The sequence below is a fragment of the Trichomycterus rosablanca genome, chromosome 1, assembly GCF_030014385.1.
Source record: "Trichomycterus rosablanca isolate fTriRos1 chromosome 1, fTriRos1.hap1, whole genome shotgun sequence".
Lineage (NCBI taxonomy): Eukaryota > Metazoa > Chordata > Actinopteri > Siluriformes > Trichomycteridae > Trichomycterus > Trichomycterus rosablanca.
In genome coordinates this window covers 27,790,190-27,814,143 of record NC_085988.1, presented here as the reverse complement: position 1 = coordinate 27,814,143, position 23,954 = coordinate 27,790,190, and the positions used below count along the sequence as shown (strand labels likewise).

The following is a 23,954-nucleotide window of genomic DNA, read 5'->3' as shown; positions in this document are numbered from 1 at the left end:
TCCATCTGTCAGTTAGCAATTGTGTTTAAAACCGGCATTTATTTGTCAAAGTCACCACATCTGCTGAATTAAAGTCATATTTCACCACAAAACATAAGATTGGACCTCAATACCAGCACCCTTTGTGTACTCTCTCTCTGTTCATGCTTAAACAAGTAACATTACCTCTTCTTTTTATCCCCTTTCCAGGTTTTGAGATGAAGAAAGATATCGACAAATTAATAGCTGATGAACGGGCTGAGATCATTTTAAAATATGACAAGGTTAGTCACATGACATTACAAATTTACATACTAGTCAAGTTGGAACGCAGCCATTGGAAACTTGTCTGTGATGTTTAGGCAGGACTTCATTCAAGCCCCAGTCAGACTGCAGCAGAAGCAATATTCTAAAGCCAAGATGTGAGAGTGCTTGATCATATGTTTTTACTTCAAAAGATATGTGGACACCTGACCATAAGCTTGTTTGGCATCCTATTAAGAAAAACATGGACATTAATATGGAGCTGGTCCTTTCTTTGTGGCTGTAACAGCCTCTATTCTTTTGAAAAGCCTTCACACAACATTCCATGGTCTCTTTGTGGTCATTTGTGCTCATTCAGTCAAAGGAAAAAGTTATGACACCCTATGCCCTAGTAACTGGTATTTTCCCCTTTGGCTGAAATAACCTCAATTAGACGTTTCCTATAACCATCTACCAGTCTCTGACATTGACTGGAAGAAGGTTTTTTTCCAATCCTCCATGCAGTATTTTTCAGCTGTGTGAGGTTTGAGGGGTTTCTTGCATGCACAGCCCGTTTCAAATCACCCCACAGCATCTCAATAGGATTAAGATCCGGGCTTTTGCCATTCCAGAACTCTCCATTTCTTCCTTTTGAGCCATTCCTTGGTGGATTTACTGGAATGTTTTGGGTCGTTGTCATGCTGCATGGTCCACTTCAGCTTTAGTTTTTGGACAGATGGTCTTACATTTTCCTCAAGCACCCTCTGATACAGTGAAGAATTCATCGTGGATTCTATAATGGAGAGCTTGCCAGGCCCTGCTGCTGCAAAGCAGCCCCAAACCATGACATTATAGATAGACATTTTAAGTAGTAATAAATGTGGGGGTGTCCTAACTTTTTCCTCACAATAAATTTCCATTTTTGTTCATTACATATTACAACTTAAAAGTTTAATTTGTTTAGTTATATAAGCTCCATCCCTCAGTGCTGTTCAAATAAAGCTCAAATGTCCATATGTTTAAATATGTTCAAAAAGACAAAGGTTCTCATGGGGTGTCCTAACTTTTTCACATGACTGTATATTCACTTTTAACACCTTCTGATTTAATAACAATGTTCAGTCTTTTTAAGTCAGTCTGCTGGCAATCTTTGCCCACTTTCTCTTGCAAATTTTTTCATAGTTCATAATGACTAAAGAACCAGTTCTGGTTGAAGAAAAACAGACCCAAAGCATAATTCTGCCACCACCATGCTTCATTGTGGGTATGGCGTTATTATGGTAATGCAGTGTTGTTTTGTGGCTAACATACCTTTTGGAATTACACCTAAATAGTTCAACTTTGGTCTCATCAGACCAGAACACATTTTCCCACATGCTTTTGGCAGACTTGATGACTTTAATAATAGCTGGGCATGTAGTACGCAACCAGTACTTGCCAGAAATTCTGACAGCTCTTTAATGTTGCTGTAGGCCATTTGGCAGCCTCCCAAACCAGTTTTCTTTTTGTCTTTTCATCTTTCATTTTGGAAGGACATCCAGTTCTTGGTAATGTCACTGTTGTGCCTTATTTTATCCTATAAGAGGGTGTGCACACTTAGGCAACCACATTATTTTAGTTTTAATTTCTTTCCCTATATAAGATTTCAGCTTGTTTTTCAATTGAATTGTACAGATTATTGGTTGCATTAAAGGTGGAAATAAATCTGAAATTATTTATCCTTGTATGATTTTTTTTTTCCATCACAAAAGCCTTCCATTATAACAAGGAGTTGTAGAATTTTTATATCCACTGTATGTATCACACATAGGGCTGGGTGGTATATCGCGAATATATTCGATATATCGAGTATGTCTAGGATACACAGGTTACCATTTGAGAACATTTAAAACAGAGCACAAGCGCTGCGCATAACGCTTTCTCTAGTGCATGAGCGGGTGGATGCGTGCACGCACACACATGCAGACTGAATCACTGTCCGAAACGACTTTTTTCACACTAATTATTAATTGGAATCGAATCATGGAGCTGTGCTCTTATCTATTGTAAAGATTCATTCGTTTTGCTCACACAAATGAATCAGTTCATTTGTGAAAGAGATTCATTCGTGGTTCAAGCCTTGAAAAACAGCTGTATAAACCAATCAGAGTCTCTCGAATTCAGCTTTTGGGCGGAATTTTAAACTCTGTCTTGATTGGTTGTAAAGGCATAAGTGACAGCTTAGTAAACGAATTACCAGTTTCAGCTTTTTACTGGGAAAGCCGAGAGAATAAATTATTCTGGAAGTATTCTGGAAACATGTAAGGTGGCCTTCAAGAAGAAAAAGAAGGTGATTATATCCCTAATGGAACAGCACGGAAATAAATTTGATTCGCAATTTGTAGAACAGTAGCACAGGTAAGCAGCAGTTATGATTTTTTTGCTGCTGTGTGGTTGATTTCATATCGCATATCGTATATCGCCACTTCTCAAAAGCATATCGAGATATAAGTTTTTTAGTCATATTGCACAGCCCTAATCACACATGTTATCAATTTATATGGCTTTCAATGAAATGGAGGTCAAAAAGAATTTGCAAATATTTGCTGTCTGTTTGTATGTACATTTTCCCTACTGTCCCAACTTTGGATTTGAATTTTGAAACAGAGTTTTGCCTTTGGTAGTCAGTTATTTCTGTTAGAAAGAAATGCTTGGTCTAGACGCTGTCAGAAAGTGTGAAGTCTAAACATGAACAAAATAAGTGACACCGGTGCTTGTTATTAAGGTTAAAAGAATTTTAAAACGACTCTCCCCAATTCCCTGATGTACCACTATAAAATGTTTTTCCTGTGTGTGTGTTTTTTTTAATGTTCTTTGCTATTTTTGGCTTCCTTTCATAACCTTATTTGAATGCTCACAGGGACGAGCAGAGGGGGTTCACATTAACCCCTGGGAGGATCCCAACTACAACCTCTTCAAGGTCATGGACCGATTTGGCTTCCTGCAGTAAGTTTTTGCTCACCAGCAGTCTGTTTAGGCAGGTTTACTGTTTGAACTTACAGAAAATGAAAAGGAAATAGCTGGGACTGTGCCAGTAATCAACAGCTTTAGTTTTTTATTCTTAATCTTGACCAACAATTGCTTAGTAGATCCCAGGCTTGTACAAACCATTTCACTGTTATTTTCATGTTTCTTGTTTATAGTTTTGTGTGTACAATAACTATGATTTGAGTTTAGAACGACTATATGTGTTTTATCTTCGCAGTGAGGAGGAGTTGCCCACACCGAATGCAGTGGAGGATAAGGTCAGTTAACAATGATTTACAAATTGATTTACAATGATTTACACTGTTTATTCACTTTAAACACATCAGGTGGCTCGGTGGGTAGCACTCTCGCCTCACAGCAAGAAGGTCCTGGGTTCGATCCCCAGGTGGGGTGGTCCGGGTCCTTTCTATGTAAAGTTTGCATGTTCTCCCAGTGTCTGTGTGGGTTTCCTCCGGGAGCTCCGGTTTCCTCCCACAGTCCAAAGACATGCAAGTGAGGTAAATTGGAGATACTAAATTGTCCAGGACTGTGTTTGATATAACCTTGTGAACTGATGAACCTTGTGTACTGAGTAACTTCCGTTCCTCTCATGAATGTAACATGACGTTAAAATCCTAATAAAACAAACAAACACAACATAGTTTAATAATGTATTTTGTAGACAAAAAATTAAAATACAATATGTTAATAAAGGAATATAAATATTACTCCATTTTTACTACCACTGTATCCTACTAAGGGTTCTTTTCTCTCTGAATCACTGGGCGCAAAGCAGAAACATAAATTCATCAAAGGACTTCAGCCATCCCCCTCAGACATACTCTATCATTTCTGTGTAGGTAATAGCACCTGCTGAGACTTGAACCCAGATTCCAGCAGGTGTGACTTTAACTTGGATTGCTGTCATCCAACAGACCCAACTAGCCATGTCTGGGGAGGGAGGGTCAGATGGGGTTCCTTAGTGCTACTGTAGTAACTAAATTTTAAAAAGGAAAAACAACATGATTTTTTCCCCTTTTTTTTTTTTAAACTTTAGAATCGGTGAGTGTCAGTTCTGTGGCACATTAAACATTAAATGGCCAGACTGGTTCAAGAAAGGCAAACTAATTCAAACAAGCAATCCTTATAACTGTCAGCCAAGAACAAGAATCCAAAGCTACAGTGGGCACAGCTGAAACTAGACCCAACCTGCCTTGTATCAACCCATTAGGCTTGCAGTGGTGTCTTTTTATAACCATAATATACAATTTATCAATGGCTACCTATATTTTTCCCTACAGCATAAAGTTCATGAGATTGAAAGGGTGGAGAAATGGCTAAAGATGGTGAAAAAGTGGGAAAAGTACCAGAACAGTGAGAAGGTGAGCTTGACGGTTTTCTACTGGTAAACAGGGCTGCCATAACAGACAAAAGTTGAAAAAGGTCCTAGGGTTCAAAGGGAAGTGGGATAAAAACTCTTGTGCTGGGGGTCTGGAATTTCTTCTGGTACCCCTAATCATGGGCACAGACAATAGACTCCATTCTGGCGTTTCCTCATCCTGTTTGTGTGTCTGTGTGTGGTACGGTGCAGATGATAAAGCGTGTGTATAAAGGGATTCCCCTGCAGCTGCGTGGACAGGCCTGGGCGCTCTTGCTGGAATTGGAGAAGGTGAAGAAGCAGAATGAGGGGAAGTATGAGGTAAGCATCTATAGCAGAATGTTTTTTTGTGTGCGTCAGGAACATGTGGTGATTACTGTTGCCCAACCGAAATTGTGTAAAACTGTATTTTTTTTTTTTTTTTAAACCAAACCATCCACTTTTTTATTTTCCCCCAAATGTAGTGTATGGAATTTGCTTCTTTAAGCTGCTTTCACCCCACGAGAGGTGCCACTGTAATGTGATAATCAGTGTTATTTACATATCAGTGGTTTGACTGTATATGCTGACTTTATATACAGTATTTGTGTGTACATTTGAGAACTGTACTTGAAGATTAATGGACATTTAGTATGTGCTAAACAACCATGTTTAGATGCTTTGTACGCTATGTTCCAATCATTACTTGTTTTTCACTTTCTTTAGAAAATGAAGGAACAAGCCAGGATCTACTCACAAGAAATTAAACAGATAGACCTGGATGTTAACAGAACCTTCAGGAATCACATCATGTTTATGGAAAGATTTGGAGTCAAGTAAGTCAACAGTCCACAAGGACATAAAGACACACAACATGCACATTTTCATATGGACACCTGATCATGAGTTATTTTTTTTTTTATTGTGAAACCATTAGCATTATTAAAATGTTAGTTTACTGTTAGCTACTTTCCTCAGCCTCCACTTGTTTAAAGATTATCAGTAAGTATTTCAAGTGTGTCTGTGGAACCTTGCAGCAGTCTAGTTAAAGGCATTTGTATTTGTCTATTTTTATTCAGACTTGGGCACTGACAAGTGCACCTTGCAAGGGCTAGGCTGTTTGGCCACCCCCACCACCTTCAGATATAGCCAGTCGTGTCTGTTTAGCTGCCCGACACGATGATAAGGGTTTGAATCTCAGTAATAGTGGACGAGGATGATTTACCTCTGTGTCACCAGAGTGCCCAGTTAAAAGCATATATTTTAAATAAATAATTTTATAAACCTTTTGGGTGGCACAGTGGCTTGATGGGTAGCACTGTCTCCTCACAGCAAGAAGGTCCTGGGTTTGATTCCCAGGTGAAGCGGTCCTTTCTGTGTGGAGTTTGCATGTTCTCCCTGTGTTCTCTCCCTGTGTCTGTGTGGGTTTCCTCCGGGAGCTCCGAAATTCTCCCACAGTCCAAGACATGCAAGTGAGGTGAACTGGAGATTTCCATTGTACATGACTGTGTTTGACATTAAACTTGTGAACTGGTGATTCTTGTGTAACAAGTAGTTACATGTCTTGCCATGAATGTAACCAAATGTGTAAAAAATGACGTTAAAATCCTAATAAATAAATAAATGAATATATAAACCTTTCAGTGGGTGTGTCTGAAACACCAAATCAATTATAATACCTCTTAGAGGTTTTTGTTGAACTGTGTATACTCATTGTCTAGACTATGATTATTTAGAATCCTAGACTTACTAACTTGTAATAGTCTTATATTTTATTCAAAGACTAGATAAAATTGATGTGGGGTAATAATTATAATAACAACAATACAAGTCTAAAATTGGAACCTCACCTATTGTAATATTGGTGTTTTATTGTCATATTCACCTCTTATGTACACACTGACACACATTTTGAGCTACAGAATTACTGTATGTACAATACTTAATAAAACTTAATAATACGTCATTATAATTTGCTACAAAAAGACCTCAGGCATCTATTTATTTTACTTAAAGCAAACCTACTTTGTGCTTATTAAATATGTTCAGTTGGGGTTATTAATGTCCAGTTTGACGTGTTTGGTTATTTAGTCCCGGACATTTTGAAAAACACCTACAGAACACCAGAGACATGTCGTCCTTCCTTTATGTACCTTTTTTCCAAATGTTGTGTTTTGGCTACAAGGATTTTTGTGTTCAGGTGCTTGTGGCGTGAACATTTTTGGACCTTGTTCTAACCAAAACACGAGCCACTTCCTCTCTGACACTGCTCGCTTTTTTGTTTAGTTTCCTGTAAGTGAGCGAGGCATTACAGGAAGTGATGGGCCTCAGTGCTCACTGATGTTACGCTAAGAATAAATGTATTTGTTTTTAAATCCTGACCTAATAACTGTCTGCTTTTATGTCCTGTAATTCAACTAGTTCATTTAGGACTATTGAGACATATCAGCTTGTTGAATGAATTAGACTCAGATATGTTGCTTTTATTTCATTTTCACACCAATAATACATGGTGGTGTGACTCACAGCACCATTAACTTCTGGTTGGAATATATTTTGACATTCAGAAATTTCCACCCTCCCAAAGTCTAGTTTGTGACACTCAGTAGTGAGTCATGGTGCACTCACACGGCTGGAGGACATAATGTGGTTTTACACTTCTGTGTGGTTTAGGGGCTGTGCAAAGTAGGGGAAGTAAAATAAAATTACATCAGTGCAGCCATCTTGTTGCTGCATTACCTCAACAAACAAGAAACGTCTGACCACACCTTCATGCATAGCACACATAGTTCTTAGCTCAGTCTGCACTCAGTTGTTTATGTTGTGAGTACTTGTACAACAAAAGCCTCGTGGATTACTTTTTGTCATTATATAAATTGTTTGGCCTATTTTTAGGTTAGCTTGGCCATCAAAGGGCAGAAACTTGCCGAGTACTCGGACTAGAAGTTTCTTATTAGCAGTTTGATAGCTGCCAGACTGTTAGCTAGGAATGTCTAATTCCATTTTCCCCAATCCCAGTTCATATACACCGATCAGCCATAACATTAAAACCACCTCCTTGTTTCTACACTCACTGTCCATTTTATCAGCTCCACTTACCATATAGAAGCACTTTGTAGTTCTACAATTACTGACTGTAGTTCATCTGTTTCTCTACATACTTTTTTATCCTGCTTTCACCCTGTTCTTCAATGGTCAGGACCCCCACAGGACCCCCACAGAGCAGGTATAATTTAGGTGGTGGATCATTCTCAGCACTGCAGTGACACTGACATGGTGGTGGTGTGTTAGTTTGTGTTGTGCTGGTATGAGTGGATCAGACACAGCAGCGCTGCTGGAGTTTTTAAACACTGTGTCCACTCACTGTCCACTCTATTAGACACTCCTAACTAGTTGGTCCACCTTGTAGATGTAAAGTCAGAGACGATCGCTCATCCATTGCTGCTGTTTGAGTTGGTCATCTTCTAGACCTTCATCAGTGGTCACAGGACGCTGCCTATGGGGAGCTGTTGGCTGGATATATTTTTTGGTTGGTGGACTATTCTCAGTCCAGCAGTGACAGTGAGGTGTTTAAAAACTCCAGCAGCGCTGCTGTGTCTGATCCACTCATACCAGCACAACACAAACTAACACACCACCACCATGTCAGTGTCACTGCAGTGCTGAGAATGACCCACCACCCAAATAATACCTGCTCTGTGGTGGTCCTGTGGGGGTCCTGACCATTGAAGAACAGCATAAAAGGGGGCTAACAAAGCATGCAGAGAAACAGATGGACTACAGTCAGTAACTGTAGAACTACAAAGTGCTTCTATATGGTACGTTGATAAAATGGACAGTGAGTGTAGAAACAAAGAGGTGGTTTTAATGTTATGGCTGATCGGTGTATATGTATAGTTATTTTCCAAAATCAGATACTAAATACAGCGGCACGGTGGCTTGGTGAGTAGCACTGTCACCTCGCAGCAAGAAGGTCCTTGGTTCGATTCTTAGATGGGACAGTCCGGGTCCCTTCTGTGTGGAGTTTGCATGTTCTCCCAGTGTCTGCATAGGTTTCCTTCGGAAGCTTTGGTTTCCTTCCACAGTCCAATGACATGCAAGTAAGGTGAATTGGAGACACAAAATTGTCTGTGACTGTTTCACATTACAAACTTGAACTAATGAATCTTGTGTAACCAGTAATTACCTGTCCTGTCAGAAATGTAACCAAAGTGTGTAAAACATGATGTTAAAATCCTAATAAAATAATAAATAAAGATGTGTAGATGGTTCTAGGCTGTTTTATTCTAGGCTGGATTATTGAATATTTTATTATTATTTTATTCTATAAATTGTGCTAATTATTGTACTATTTTCTGTGTCACTGATTTATCATCATTTTTTTATGAGCAGTTCTTGATTTCTGAAACAGCCAGTTTTTATGTAGCTTGTGTATTTATTATGACAGCAACTTGTTAGTAAGGAATTGTATTAATTATTGCTGTTCTTTCTACAGGCAGCAAGCCCTGTTTCATGTGCTGGCAGCTTACTCTGTCTACAACACAGTAAGTAAATGGATCCACGTGTGCATTTCTTGTTTTAGGAAATTGCACTGACCCACTACCGCTGGGATCCAGGGTTCAGCAGTGTGGTTGGGCATCTACATACAGGCATGATTGGCTGTGTCGGGGGGTGGGAAGTGGAACCCAACAGGATCCTAACAATGATAAAGTGGTGGTAAAATATGAAAATAAAATAAAAATGCTAGCTATACTTATACTATAATTTCTGTAACTTATTTGCAGATATTATTAGCATGAGACTAGACATGTGCCTGCATAGCTATTCAAGCTATATAATAATAATTTTTAATAAAAAAAATAATTAAAAATTACCGATAATTTAATGACTAATGAGTTTAATGTTAAATCATATCATCAGTAACGGACATGATTGATTCTGTCCATTAAAAAGTCACTTAAATTCATTTGTAACAGTTGATTTGAATTTAAAAAAGTTGCAAAAAGGGCACCCAGGTGGCACAGCGGGATATTCTGCTAGCACACCAGCGTCGAGATTCTGAACTCCTCGGTTCGAAACTCGACGTTGCCACCAGTCGGCTGGGTAGGACGGGGAAATTACCGGACTATGTGGAAATGACCCTGACTAGCAGATAGAGAGGCGCCTGTGCAGAATGCATGGGTGAAAAAGGGTTCCGTTAAGGGCTGCGCGCAGGTTGGAGGAGGTGTGAGCAGCAATATACCTACCTCGACTGCAATCGGGGATCCCCAGCAGCGGAAGACAAATTGACTACGCTAAATTGGGAGAAAATGAGAGAAAATTTATAAAATATAATAAAAGAAAAGGTGCAAAGATGTGCAAATATCACACACAATCATGGGTGTCTATAGCTATTAAACTGACAAAAAATGACTGTACTGTAAAAATATCAGCACAAGCCTAAATGACGTGCTCATTAGTCAAAGCTAACTAAATGTTATAGTACTTAATAGAAGCACATTGAGACATTAAATACACATTTAATTGTAATGAGTTCCCCTTTGCAGTGATTGGTATGGGTGTAATGGTGGGGAAATTCACACTATTTTTCACCACACTGGCTTTAGTCTTGCACAATGTCAGCACAAGGTTTAGCTTTGACATTGAGTTGAAATTGAGTTGAAATTGAGCTTAGTCACCCCAAAAGTGAAAACGTTTAATCAACAGCAAAAATCTGTTTCTGGAAAAGATTCATGTGTTTCCACCTTCCTGTAGCAAGAGTCAAGAATTGTACATTTACATTTACATTTTCTGCATTTAGCAGATGCTCTTATCCAGAGCGACTTACAGAAGTGCTTCCATAGTAAACATTTCATTTCTCAAGTTTTAGTAAACAACAGTCAACAGGTTTTTTTGGAAATGGAAAAAAAATGTTAGTAAATAAGTACAAGTCAGCTTAAGTGCTTAGTAAAGAGGTGGGTTTTTAATGGTTTTTTTAAGACAGCAAGATACTCAGATGTTCGGACAGACAGAGGAAGTTCATTTCACCACTTGGGTGCTAGAACAGAGAAGAGCCTTGATGCTTGTCTTCCTCTAGTCCTGGGTGGAGGATCAAGTCGAGCGAGACTGGTGGCTCGGAGGTTGCGTGGTACAGAGCGGGGTTTGATTAGACCGTGAAGGTAACTTGGGGCTGGTCCATTTTTGGCTTTGTAGGCAAGCATCAGTGTTTTAAACTGAATGCGTGCAGCTACAGGAAGCCAGTGAAGAGAACGCAGCAGTGGGGTGATGTGGCAGTGTTTGGGCTGGTTAAAAACCGGACGGGCAGCTGCATTTTGAATGAGCTGCAAGGGTTTAATAGTGGACATGGGATTGTACACTTTGCAAACACAGTTGTTCATACACATGTATAAATATATTACTGTTACTGTGTGTGCAATCATGCATTGCAGAATGTATCAACTGGATATTTGATTTGACCATGCTATTGTTTATGCTGTGTATTTGAGTAAGGAAAGTATTCAAATCAGAATGACCAAATCTTACGATAGTCCTGACTGGTTTGGTTTTGTCTTTATTTTGCAGGAGGTGAGCTACTGCCAAGGCATGAGTCAGATAGCCGCTATATTGCTTATGTACTTGAACGAGGAGGATGCATTCTGGGCCCTATCACAGCTGCTCACCAACCAAAAACATTCCATGCATGGTGAGTCGTACATGCATGACAGACTTTTGGCTAACAAAGCTCACACTACACAATCCTTAGGGAATTTCACTATTTAAATAGACTTTCTAAACAGACACATGCACAAAAAAAATCATTATTTAAATGTTGAAAAAAAATTTTTGGAAGTACTGTCTTGTCTTTTCTGCTATTGTAAATAAAAAGTCGTCAGCCTATGAAAAACTGCAACCATGTATCCACTGCAGTGTGAGGATGTTTAGCGCTTGTGGGTGTATGTGCACATAGTGCAGTGAAGCAGCAGGTGCACTTTATGCAATTTATATTTCTGAGAAGCAATGATGTTGTAGTTTCAACAATAAAAAAAAAAAGATTAAACCCAGTCCTGGCTTCCTTGCTTGCAACCCACTAACATCACTAACTGTTAGCATTCTTTTTTCAGTGCTTTTTTTCAGGCTTTTATCAGTCATTAAAACTTTGAATATACCTTTAATGGTTGGGGTATATGTTCAACATGTTATACTTAAGCATAAAACATTTGGTATATTTTTTTTAATCTCACTGCATCACAATAATCACGTATGAAGTGGAGACGGGCCCGATCCGATCCCGGATCGTTATCAGGTCCGATATTGATGCCATATACAGATCAGATATCTGACGGACGGGCCGATCTACTTACCGATCCAAATGCCAGTCCGCATCTTGTGCTGGACCATAAACCCATTAACATAGTGTAACATGAGGCACGTCCCAGATGTAAGTTCCATTACACATCTTACCATGAACCCGTGAGAACTTCAGTCAGAAACGGGGAAAAAATAACATTAGCTGCTTATTTTACTAAAATGTCCTTTGTATGGAAATATTTTAGTCTGGAAACGCAGAAAAGCAAAACAGCTACTTGCAATGTGTGCAAAGCTAGTGTGTCAAGGGGTAAAAGTAAGGTTTCGTCATATAACACAACTGATTTAATCAAGCACCTGCAGAAGTTTCACATTAAAGAGTACCAGGAGTTCATGCTAGCGGGACAGGAAAACACCACAAGGCAGCAGACTCGCTAATAGGGATGTCCCGATCCGATCTCAAAGATCGGGATCGGGGCCGATCAAGGCATTTTTTAACTGATCGGAATCGGCTTTACTAAACCCGATCGTAATCCCGATCTTTTGTTTTACATCAGCATGTCCGCTGTGTGGAAATACTTTAAATTGGAAAGTGAAACAAGTCCAACAGTGAAGTGTAATGTCTGCAATGTGAGCGTTTCACGAGGCGGTGGGAGCAGAGCTGCGTTCATTACTGTAGAATTTTACTGTTTATATGGTGTGTGAGTCAAGGATCACTCCGGTTTACAAAACAATGTAGTGATGCACTCGTTTAATAAAGAAATAAATACACGGTATATTCACATATTGTCGGGAGCATTTAACACTTTATTAACTTCTTCTGTTACGGTACCGAATAGCGGACAGCTAGAGTCAAGCACGCTATTTCCATGCACTATGGAAAACACATTCACTTCGCATAGAAACGTCCATCAAACCCTTACAATACAAGCACTTTAAAAACTGGCTTTCCTTCATAACAAAAGAGCCTTTCAATTTTATTTTGGTATTCAGGTTTTACTGTAATGCTTTTAAGTAACTTATTTTCTTATATTCAAGTTAAGCTGCTACACAGATTTCTGTTCATTTTTAGTGTATCACTGCATTAAACAGATTTTTTTTCTTCGAATGTAAAGTTTAAAGTAAAACTGTAATTATCTCACTCATTTTGATTGATTTTGTAAAAATACAAAACATTAAGCAATAGCTTGGATGCAGCATTTTTCCCTACAGCACTGCAGAGCTATTCAGTTGTTAAACATGGACATTGGATTAATTTGAATAACTGTGATGTACTTGAAGCGTGCACTGTGTGAACAGTATTATCTAGTTCTTATCTAGACAATATCTAGAAAATACAAGTATCGGTTTGAGACTCGGTATCGGATCGGGATCAAAATTAATAATCGGGATCGGTATCGGGAACAAAAAAACGTGATCGGGACATCCCTACTTGCTAATGCTTTCGAAAAACATGCTAAAATGCATTGCAAGAATAGAGAATTAATAAAAACATAACAGAGAAAACAAATGCAAAAGATCATGTTATTTTTTTTGCTCTTTTAATATGATGTTCTGTGTGGTTTCAGCCTCATAATGTAACCCTTAACACAATAACAATCATAATAATATTAAAGTATCGGTATCAGTATTGGTATCGGCAGTTGTGTATCGGATCGGAACCGAAAAACTGTGGATCGGCCCATCACTAGTATGAAGCTGTGGTGCAGAGGCCATGATCCCAAAACTCATATTACTTACTAAATTAACTAAAATGACATTGTTGGTGTTATTGCAATTGAATTCCATGCTACACTCTAGCATTGTTCTAGCGACTGATTTGTGACTAAACTGCTCACACTGATCAGTGATGACAACTAGACATTACATTTAGTCACTGATTTGGGAGGGCTACTCAAAAAATCAGTGACTTAAAATCAGCTCTATAAAGACGTAGTGTGCACTATACATGAGTTATAGTTAGAAGTCAGCCAAAGGGTCAGAATAAATTAAACCATATTCAATATTAAGTATCTGGTTTTGGCAAATACCTACTATTAAAATATATGGATTGGATTCATGGTAAAAATGGATTTGGACATTCCTAGCTAACAGTCTGGCAGTTATCAAACTGCTAATAAGAAACTTCTAGACCAAGTACATCTAGTCCGAGTGACTAATCTGACCTAAAAATAGGCCAAACAAACAATTATATAATGAGAAATTTAAGAAGGTCATTTGAAAATAATCCAACAAACCTTATTTCTGAAGATACTGTTTAATAACTAAATGATTGCTGTGATTTGTGATTTATTTTATAGGTTTTTATTAAGTGGTATTTATTTTATGTCTCTGGTTATCTTATTCCATATGATCACTCTCAGGATTCTTCATCCCTGGCTTTCCCAAACTGCACCGTTTTCAGGCTCATCATGACCAGATACTGGCTAAACTTCTACCAAAGCTCAAGAAACACTTAGTAAGTCCCCCACCTACACCCCAACTTGTTTTCTTACACCAAAACTATAAAACAATGAGCCATATAAAACAATGTGTGACCATTATTCCTGTCTTTCTTCTCTATAGGATAAGGAGCAGATGACTACTGGTATATACACAACCAAGTGGTTCCTGCAGTGCTTTATAGACAGGGTAAGGAAATCTACGCTTTTAGGTTTTAGAATTTTTAGACATTTGGGTTACTGTTGGTTTTCTTGAATGTAATAATAACAATTTGACATTGCTGTGTTGGCCCTGTACTATCAAGTTTTTAGTTCTCATGAGCATATAAAAGCTGTCCACATTTAACTGCTATTCTTGTTTTTTTTTCCTTTAACTACTCTGATCCCAAAAATATTAGAACATCTAATCTTACATTTATGACATTTAGCAGCCACTTTTATCCGAAGCGACTTACAGTTGCTACTGATACAGTGCAAGCAATTCAGGGTTAAGAGCCTTGCTTAGATGATCAACATGGGCATCTTGGTGGTGGTACGGCTTGAACCAGAAACCTTCTGACTGCCAGTGCAGTACCTTGACTACTAAACTTTTACTGACCTTTGACTTTCTTGCTAAGTAATCAGCAAGAAAAAATGTAGTTTTAATTAAAGTAGGTAATTTGAATTAAAATAATTACATAATAATTATATTATACAATGTAATTGTATTGAGCTTTGTATATATGTTTAAAATTTGTTTCACACAAGAGTGGCACTGTGACAGTGGGTAGTGCTGTCTCCTCACATCAAAAAGGCCCTGGGTGTTATAAATAAACAACAACTGTTGCATCAGCGACAGGATCTTGGGCACACAAGGCTTATTCATGTGTTGCTTGATATATTTACATATATAATATATAGTGTTTTAATTATATTGTTGTAATTACCATACTGTTATATTATAGTAATTGCATAGCATAGCTAATTTTTTCTATAATTTCCTTATTTTTTATTTTATTCTACTATATTTTATTTACTCTATTTACTGTACTCTATTTATTTACTCGAATTTCTTATCTTATCTTATCAAACTGAGATCTGGGGAATTTGGAGGCCAAGTCAACACCTTGAACTTGTTCCTCAAATAATTCATGAACCATTTTTGCAGTGTCAGGCCACTGCCTGATTAGACAGATGGCAGGCAGTTAAAGTCAATGTATCATCCATATAAATGCCAGGATCAAAGGTTATCCAGCAGAACATTGCCCGGAACATGATATGCCTTCGCTGGCTCAACTTCTTCCCACAGTGCATCTTGGTGCCATGTGTTCCCCAGGCAAGCAACACACACACACACAGCTAGCTGTCTACATAATGTCAAAGTAAACATGATTCATCAGACCTGACTACATTCTTCCATTGCTCTATAGTTCAGTTTTAATGCTCACATGCTCATTGTAGGTGCTTTCAGCATTGGATAGGGGTCAGCGTGGGCACTGTGCTCTGCAGCTACACAGCCACATACACAGAAAGCTGTGATGCCAACATGAACTTTTTCAGTCAGTTGTGCTACAGCAACTATGTGTAGGATGGGACCACGCAGTTAGCCTTTGCTCCCTATAAAATTCGCCTCGTGTGTCCAATATCCTGTCACCGGTGCAACACTTCCTTTATTTATTTATACCACTTTTGGAAGGAATTAACCACTGCATGCCAGAAACACCCAGCAATTGGATAGAGCTTTGGGCCATGAATTGAAAGGTAGTTGATTTGAAATCCTAGCTCTTGCCTTTAAGCCACTGTTGGGCCCTAGAGCAAGGCCCTTAACAGTCTTGGTTACATGAGCGCTGTACAATGGCTGGCCCCTCAAAGTGGGATATGTGGGGGAAAAAAAAAATTCATTGTACAGTACATGTACTGTAGATTATTATTATTTACAGCCAAACCTAAGAAGACACATTTGAGTACAGAGTATGATTTTGATTCTACCTTTACCACTTTATCCTGTGTTTTTGTCAAACAGACACCCTTCACACTGACTCTGCGGCTTTGGGACGTTTACATCCTCGAAGGAGAAAAGGTTCTACCTGCTATGGCCTATACTGCCCTGAAAATCCACAAAAGTAAATATGCTTTTACACTCACTTTAGTTTAACATCTCATTATCTTATATGCTTAATGTGTTAGATACAAATCCTATACTATGAACAACAACAAAAAGAAGAATTGGAAGTTTCACAGTAGATTTGTGCTATTAGAACAGGACATTCAAATAGGAGGTCAGTGTGGTTGTCTAAGTTGTGTTATTTTTTCCTCAGAGCAACTGTTGAAGAAACCTTTGGAGGATCTGCGGGAGTTTCTGCAGGAATCAATTGCATCTTCCTTTCACTTGAGCGATGATGCCGTCATAGAGCAGCTTCAGGCCGCTATGTCTGAGCTACGAAAAATGAAGCTTGACCTTCCCCCTGCACGTAAGTCCTAGTATCACGCTAAGTCAGTCGCTGTTTTTTTTTTTTTTTCTTTTGTCAGAATGAACTTTTAAAAGCCAGGAACATTTATGGTCTGCCCATAAAAAAGGAACAGTTGTAATAAGGGGTTGCACTGTAAAAATCAATAATATTGAGTTGCTATAACAACATTAATTCATTCATTCTTTGTCTGTTTAACCATCGCTCTGCTGGTCAGGGTCAAATTCACTGGGAAAAAAGGTAGGAAACGCCCTAGTCAGGTCGTCAATACATCACTGGGCAAACACACCCACACCCACTCGTACCTGGGGCAATTATGTATCTCCAAATAACCTGAGTGTATGTTTTGTTTGGACTGTGGGAGGAAACCAGAGCACCTAGGGGAAACCCACACAGACACTGGGAGAACATGCAAACTCCACACAGAAAGGATCTTGACGCTCCACCTGAGAATCAAACCCAGTACCTTCTTGTTGTGAGGCGACAGTGCTACCCACCGTGCTTCCCCCTTCTGCCTCTAAAACTGCTATGTAGAACTGTACAGTAACTGTTACCAGCCTCCCACTTTCAAACGTCTGCCAAAGATTGAACATCCCTTGTCAGATTAAAATTTTTTTTGATGTGATAATTAGTTAACACATCCTCCACAGGAAAAAAAAAACCTCAGCATGTTTTACTACACAGTAAGTGTTAAGTGCTAAAAATAACACACCACAATATTTTAAACATATTTAAAATGGTTCACGGTAAAGGATTTGTTGAGTCATTTTCTCTGAGAACATTAAATAAATGTGACATTTTCTGGTGGTGTCCAAACTTTTGCAACTTTTAATGTTAAGGCACCAGCATAAGCATCAAAGCTTAGTATGGTCCTTCTAACATGTTAGAGTTTAAGAATCCAATAAGGGTCTTAAAAAAGATTGAAGGGCTTAAGGGAAATGGATATATCAAATAACATTTCATTCGACATTAAACTATTTCTTTAGGCCTGCCTTGCATTGACTTTTTAATAATACAATATATACTAAATGGCCAAAAGTATTTGGACACTCATACTAATTATTGGGTTAGGGTGTTTCAGCAACATCCATTGCTAACAGAGCAATCAGTTATATAAAGTTATATAAAGCATATAAATTATATGCTTCTGAATTGGGGGCAACAGTTGGGGAAGGTCCTTCTTTGTTTTGGCATGATTATTCCTCTGTGCACAATGTGAGGTCCTTAAAGACCATTTCACAAGTTTGGAAGGAGGAAACTTCTGTGGTCTTTAGGATGAATTGGACCTGTGAGTGCAAACCTAGCCTTCCTTTTTTACATCAGTGTTTGACTTCACAAATGTTTTATTAACTGATTGGGCACAAATTCCTGCAGACATCTCTGAAACTGAAATTGGGGAAAGCACTTTCTTAAGAGTGAAGTGATTTTATAGCTGCAAATGGGGTCGGGGTCAACTCAATATTAATAAATCAAATAAATTAATAAATTCATCAGGTGTCCACATACTTTTGGTATTTTAAAACATTTTAATAGATTTGATAGAAGGTGTTAAAGTAAGCAGTAATTGTTTTTTTTTTTTTCCAGCAAAAGCTGATGAGCTCCCAATGAAGCCTCTAGGTGTTGAGCTTCCACTCCAGCTAACCCCAGTAAACACTGTCCAGCTAGCTGAAGACGTTCACCAAAGCTCTCCAGCTCTCCCACACATACCGGAGCCCGTCACACAGAATCAGACTCCACCTAAACCTCCAGCCACTCCAGTGTTACCACAGATCAAACCACTGCGAGCAGTTCCGCCTGTTCCATCCCCAAAACCTGGAGCTAAAAATTCAGCGGAGGAGAGGCTGGTTCTTCCCTCCACATGCCATTCTGTCTTACCGGACAGCACTTCCGATTCACCACCCTCAGGAGAGTCTGGCTTCCTCGCCGAGTCGGGCGGATGGCCGCCTCCATACCAACCCTCTGAGAACGATCAATCCAGTGTGCACTCTTTAAACCTCCCTGAACTGCCTCCACCACCTCTGCCCTACCTCGACCCAGAGTCTGGGATTGATCTTTCCACTTTGGAGGACTCGTCCCCACCAGCAACTACTCAGCTGCTTCTTATTCAGAATGATCCATCATGCTCGCCGTCCTCATACAGAGCACCGAGGCAGCTTGAAAAGTTCCCTGTTAATTTCTACATGCCCGGGTCCCCCAGCTGTCGGCGGCCTTCTCATTATGACAACTTGTCTGAAGAGGAAGAGTCTATCGGGGAGAAAGAGCCGGAAAAAGATGCCAGCCGTTCTGCTCAGCACTGGCCTCCTCCGCCTAGTTTTTTTTACATTCCCGAATCAGCACCAGCTCTTCCGCCAAAGAAATGTGCCTACGCCAGGCAAGAACTGACTCAAGCACAGGAATACCCAGCCACTAACAACTGGGTGACACCAGACTGCACCTTACCTCAGCCCCCATCTGAGTTTGCAGACTCCCCTGTGCTCTCCGTTAGATCCATTCGGGCCGAGCACATCCAGGGCACTTACAGGAATCAAACGCAGTATCCCAAAGTGCCAGTAAAGCCCGCAGCACTTTCCTCTGGACGCGCTCCTTTGTGTGCCCAGTCAGACTTCAACAGGATGCGTGTGCCGAATTGCTAGCCGCCAAAGCAAGTGACCTTTTAGCACAGGAAACTTTGCACTTTTCCTTTGTGCCACTGCAATAAAAAAAGAAACAAAGGCTGGGTCCCTTCTCTCTGATCAGGATTTGTAAATGTCACGCCATACTGTTATGTTTTAATCACAATATGTAATATGTTCATTTGATGTGTGTTTATAGTGTTATTTAATGTTGTGCGTGTGTTTGTGAAACAGCAGTTACGTTATTGTTCTTGTATGCATTTGGTTAGTTTTGTTGCTTTTAGCAAAGTAATTTATCAGAATATCAGTATTATACTGTATAAAAGTGTGTACATAGACCTTTTACTAAAATAATCCACGTTTATGATTTCATGAATGAAATAATTGGTGCTGAAATCAGTGTGGATTTGGGGCAACATTGGTGTGCTTGTATAAACACATTCAGTCAACAGTCAACCTACTAATTGACTATCTGTTTAAAAAAATTGTTAAAAAAAAGACGATCTTCAAACGCACTCTTACCTTCAGTACCACCAAAGCAGCCTGTTTTCTTACACTCCTGTCAGCAGCATTAATGATCAAACCTGTTGTTTATCCTGATAGTGACGTTATGCAACGAAGTGACCTGAAAGTCAGTCATTGTTAGTCACTGAAAGCTGGTGATTTATGCTGGAGGTTTAGCGATTAGCAGTGGTATGATGAGCAATGTAAGAAAGTTGAGGAGAGTTTGATTTCAACCAGAAATTTGTAATACAAAAATTGTTGGTTCATTATGAAAAGGTAAATAATCCACTAATATGTCAAATATTCCCTTAGAGAGAAGTGTAAGTTGCTGCTGGTGTAAACATAAGGAGTATTGGTGCTGTAACACTGGTGTAAAGTGTTGTAAAAATTATCTTTCCCCTTTCTGATTTCTTCTATTTTACATGTCACACTTATTTAGGATTGAAACTATCTGACCCACTGTCCACTGTTACATCCTTAAAGTGTTCTAGTACATTTAAAATAACCCTAATTTTGTCATTCCAAGCTGGACTTGCTCATGTGCTCTAAATCATCCTTGCTACATAACCTTTATGATTCTGTTAAGAGAACAAATGTCATGGTTCCTGGTAGACACCCGGTTAGTCAATAGCATTGCTGAGATTCTAACCTGCACCTTAGCACTGGTTGGATAGTGTAATATACCGCTGCACAATTAAAGCACTGGTCATTTTTTACATTTGACAAAAACAACTTAATATCCCTGTTGGTTAACAGTTTTTTATTACCTTTGAACTCTCAAAGAGTAAAATGTTTATGTAGAGTCTTGGTGTAATAATGCAATAATGAATGCTGATTTTATCTGAGGCGAGGCGAGCAAGGCATGCAGTTTCTTAGATGTTAATTTGGGTTCCCTTGGAACCAAACAAATAGTTGATGTGCTTTTGGCAAATTCTTGGAAGAATTACTACTGTTTACCTTTTAATTTTAAAAACAGCATAGTGTGTTGTTTGATGTGCTCCTTTAACCACTTCACATTGTTCAAAGGGGTTCTATTTAAGTGATGTTTTGCTTGAACAGGGCTGTCCTTAAAATCTGGTCTATTAGTTGGTTAAGTATCTAAGCAATTACTTTATCACATGGAGGCGAGTAGAATGTTTAATAAAGTGGTAGCCTAGTGGGGCAAGCTTTGGGCTATCAAACGGAATATTGTTGGTTCGAATATGGGCTCTGCTATGCAGCCACTGTTGGGCTTTTGAGCAGGCCCTTAACCCTGCGCTCTGACCCCAGCTTTCCAAACAAACTGGGATTCGCGGAAAAAATGTGTGTATGTATGACAAAAGCATTCTTCTTTTAAATATGCAAAAATAGAAACAGAAACGGGACATGTACTTTTCATAGCAAAAAAGACACATTTGTGCATACCCCACTCCCATTATATGCGAAAGAATGTGTTTATTCCCATAAAGTTTCTTTGTTAATGTAAATATGAATGTTGGTGATGATGAGCAGCCACCTATGTACACAGTTTATACACACACCTGATCTGCACGTATGTACACAGTGCAAGCTGAGCACACCTATTTGAAGGTATTAGTCATGCAGATATCATGTCATATTTCTTGTTTGTCTACAGTAAACACACTCTCCAAAATATTGCCCTTCCTGACATTTTCAGAAGTAATAAGGATCATCAGCCAATTTCAGGGCATCACTGAGGACATTGAACTACTTGACACTGCATGAGAGGCACCTGGAGCAACAACTGGATTCATGTGTTGGTCATCACACTTCCAAATTTTGTCAATGACTAAACTGAGAAGAAAATGTGTTTAATAAGTAATCATTTTAGGTGAGGTCCATGACTTACAGTGGTGTAGGTTTTTATTGGTTTCTGTATGCAGCATTTTTCTTTGTTTCATCTAAAACATATTACATAAAGTGTAAAATGTTTCAAGTGTTTATGTGTGCATGTTTGAAGGATGTATAATTACTGGGTGTGACTGACTCCTGTAGTATGGAAATGAAGACCTTAAATAGAAGGTTTGTACCCTACAGCTGAACAGCAACCCCTTGTGGGGGAATTTGAGAGGCTCGTCTAAACAGGAGACATGTCAGCCAGAGAGAGTAATATTTAAATGTAAAAAAGTTGGCTCTTATTATATAAATTAAGTATTCTTTTTTTAATTTGCTGTTTCTCAACTTATCTCTTTAACTTTTTATAGCAATTTTACATGAAAACCCAGAGAACATTTTTGTAGCAAAGCTATTCAACAATTGTTATAAAAAAAAATCTGAACAAATCAACTTCTTTGTGTCTTTTTTACTGTGGAACAAAGAGAATTTATTACAAACATTTTATTACATTAAGGCATCAACACCTTTCAGCTGGTACAATGCAACACAACATAAACAGCAGATGGTCCATATTTGAAAATAATTTAACCCTCAGCAATTTTATTTACACATGAGTACTGTTGCATATTACACAATTTAAAAACTACAGCTAAAAAAGTAGAATAAAAATTGTACATGACGTTTACAGTTACACATAGTGATACAAAAAAGTGTTTTAGAACAATGTAACGTAAAAATATTAAGCCCTATTTTTAGAGACTATTTTTAATGTGTACCTGGTAATCTGTCCTATCACTTATTTTGCAGGTAAATGCCACCTTTTGCAAAATGCGTACCTCGGCACACGTTCTTTAATTCCTTCCAAATATGTCCCTGAATTGATGCTAGTAAAAAGTCAATTTGATATGTGTTGTGTAACTCCTGACCTTATACTCTCTGAAGTAGAATCCCATTAAAAAGAAAGGTAAAAAATTGGATCCCACAGACTGATTATTGGAGTGATTATAATAATAGCTACAGTAATCAGTATTATATTAAATTCACAAAACAATAGCATGCGTATTGTATGTTTGTTTATTTACACACTTTGGTTACATTCATGATAGAAACGGTAGTTACTCATTACACAAGATTCATTGGTTCACAAGGTCATATCGAACACAGTCATGGACAATTTTGTATCTCCAGCGGCATTAAACTCTAAAGCCCTACTGAGATTTGTTTTCTTTAACAGACTGACCAAAATCAGTAGATAAAAAGACATTGCTAAGTTAAATCAGCTGTGTTAGGTGAGGTAGAATGTTAAACTGCATTACAGTGGCCCTTCAGGACTGGTAACCTGATACACTGATCAACAGTCATTTCATTCACTGCAATTCAGGTGCAGAGGAATAGAGGAATAGTGTAGACATTGTATGACATACGTCAACATATCAGCTAATTCTATCTGAATAGGGCTTTAAGCTGTATGTTCACTTCAACACAATAAACTTTGTGATTAAACATTGTAATATAAGAGTAACAATTTGCTTTAAGTTACTGTAACAGGTTACACACAGATGAGAGAAGTAATGTTTTTGTACCATTTCTTTGGAGAGCAAATTTCAGTCGACAGGCTGTCCAGCTCTCCTCTGCTCCGTGTCCCATTTAGTTTAATAAGTGTTGAATATTATAAACAAATATTTCATACATAACTTAAATTACTTCATATACCCTATAATTTCAAAGTGTCTGGCTTCGATTATTGATCACTAGCGTCTTCACAGTGAAAGCGTGTTCACACATGCGTATTAGCTACTGCTCCCTTCTTTCACCGTTTTGCATTAATACTTTATTGTTTTGTACTATTTCATAAGTAACGTTGCGTTTTGTATGTTCGAAAGTCAGGCTAAATTTTAATGGAGTTGCTTGATGGCGACCAATAAATCGTAGTGTTGAGGCCAATTATTGGTTACTGACCGTGTAGTTAAGTGTTGTGATAAAAAACCCAAGTGACTGTAACGGGGTGTGTATAGCTATTTGTCTACTATTCACTAAGCGGATAAAAAGTCGTGAGCAATGACCGAAACAGCTACACTATATGGCTAAAGGTATGTAGACACCTGAATATTTTGTTTTTTTTATATATATATATTATAATTTTAACATCATGTTTTGCACACTTTGGTTACATTCATGACAGGACAGGTAATTTCTCAGTCACAGACAATTTGGTATCTCCAATTCACCTCACTTGCATGTCTTT

The 23,954-nt window shown here is 38.5% G+C and overlaps 1 protein-coding gene across 1 annotated transcript in view; it reads left to right on the top strand.

The window, feature by feature from the left end:
• si:dkeyp-19e1.3 (USP6 N-terminal-like protein) overlaps window positions 1-22,159 on the top strand; it is a 33,684-nt gene extending 11,525 nt beyond the window's left edge. Inside the window, exons 2-14 of the mRNA XM_062990976.1 lie at window positions 190-263; window positions 3,122-3,207; window positions 3,467-3,506; window positions 4,530-4,610; window positions 4,820-4,927; window positions 5,312-5,421; window positions 9,081-9,129; window positions 11,147-11,267; window positions 14,233-14,327; window positions 14,435-14,500; window positions 16,313-16,412; window positions 16,608-16,760; window positions 18,342-22,159. Coding sequence (XP_062847046.1) covers window positions 198-263; window positions 3,122-3,207; window positions 3,467-3,506; window positions 4,530-4,610; window positions 4,820-4,927; window positions 5,312-5,421; window positions 9,081-9,129; window positions 11,147-11,267; window positions 14,233-14,327; window positions 14,435-14,500; window positions 16,313-16,412; window positions 16,608-16,760; window positions 18,342-19,390 — 2,124 coding nt within the window. The 5' untranslated portion in view covers window positions 190-197 and the 3' untranslated portion in view covers window positions 19,391-22,159. The remainder of the gene's footprint in view (window positions 1-189; window positions 264-3,121; window positions 3,208-3,466; window positions 3,507-4,529; window positions 4,611-4,819; window positions 4,928-5,311; window positions 5,422-9,080; window positions 9,130-11,146; window positions 11,268-14,232; window positions 14,328-14,434; window positions 14,501-16,312; window positions 16,413-16,607; window positions 16,761-18,341) is intronic.
• The last annotated feature ends 1,795 nt before the right edge of the window (window positions 22,160-23,954 follow it).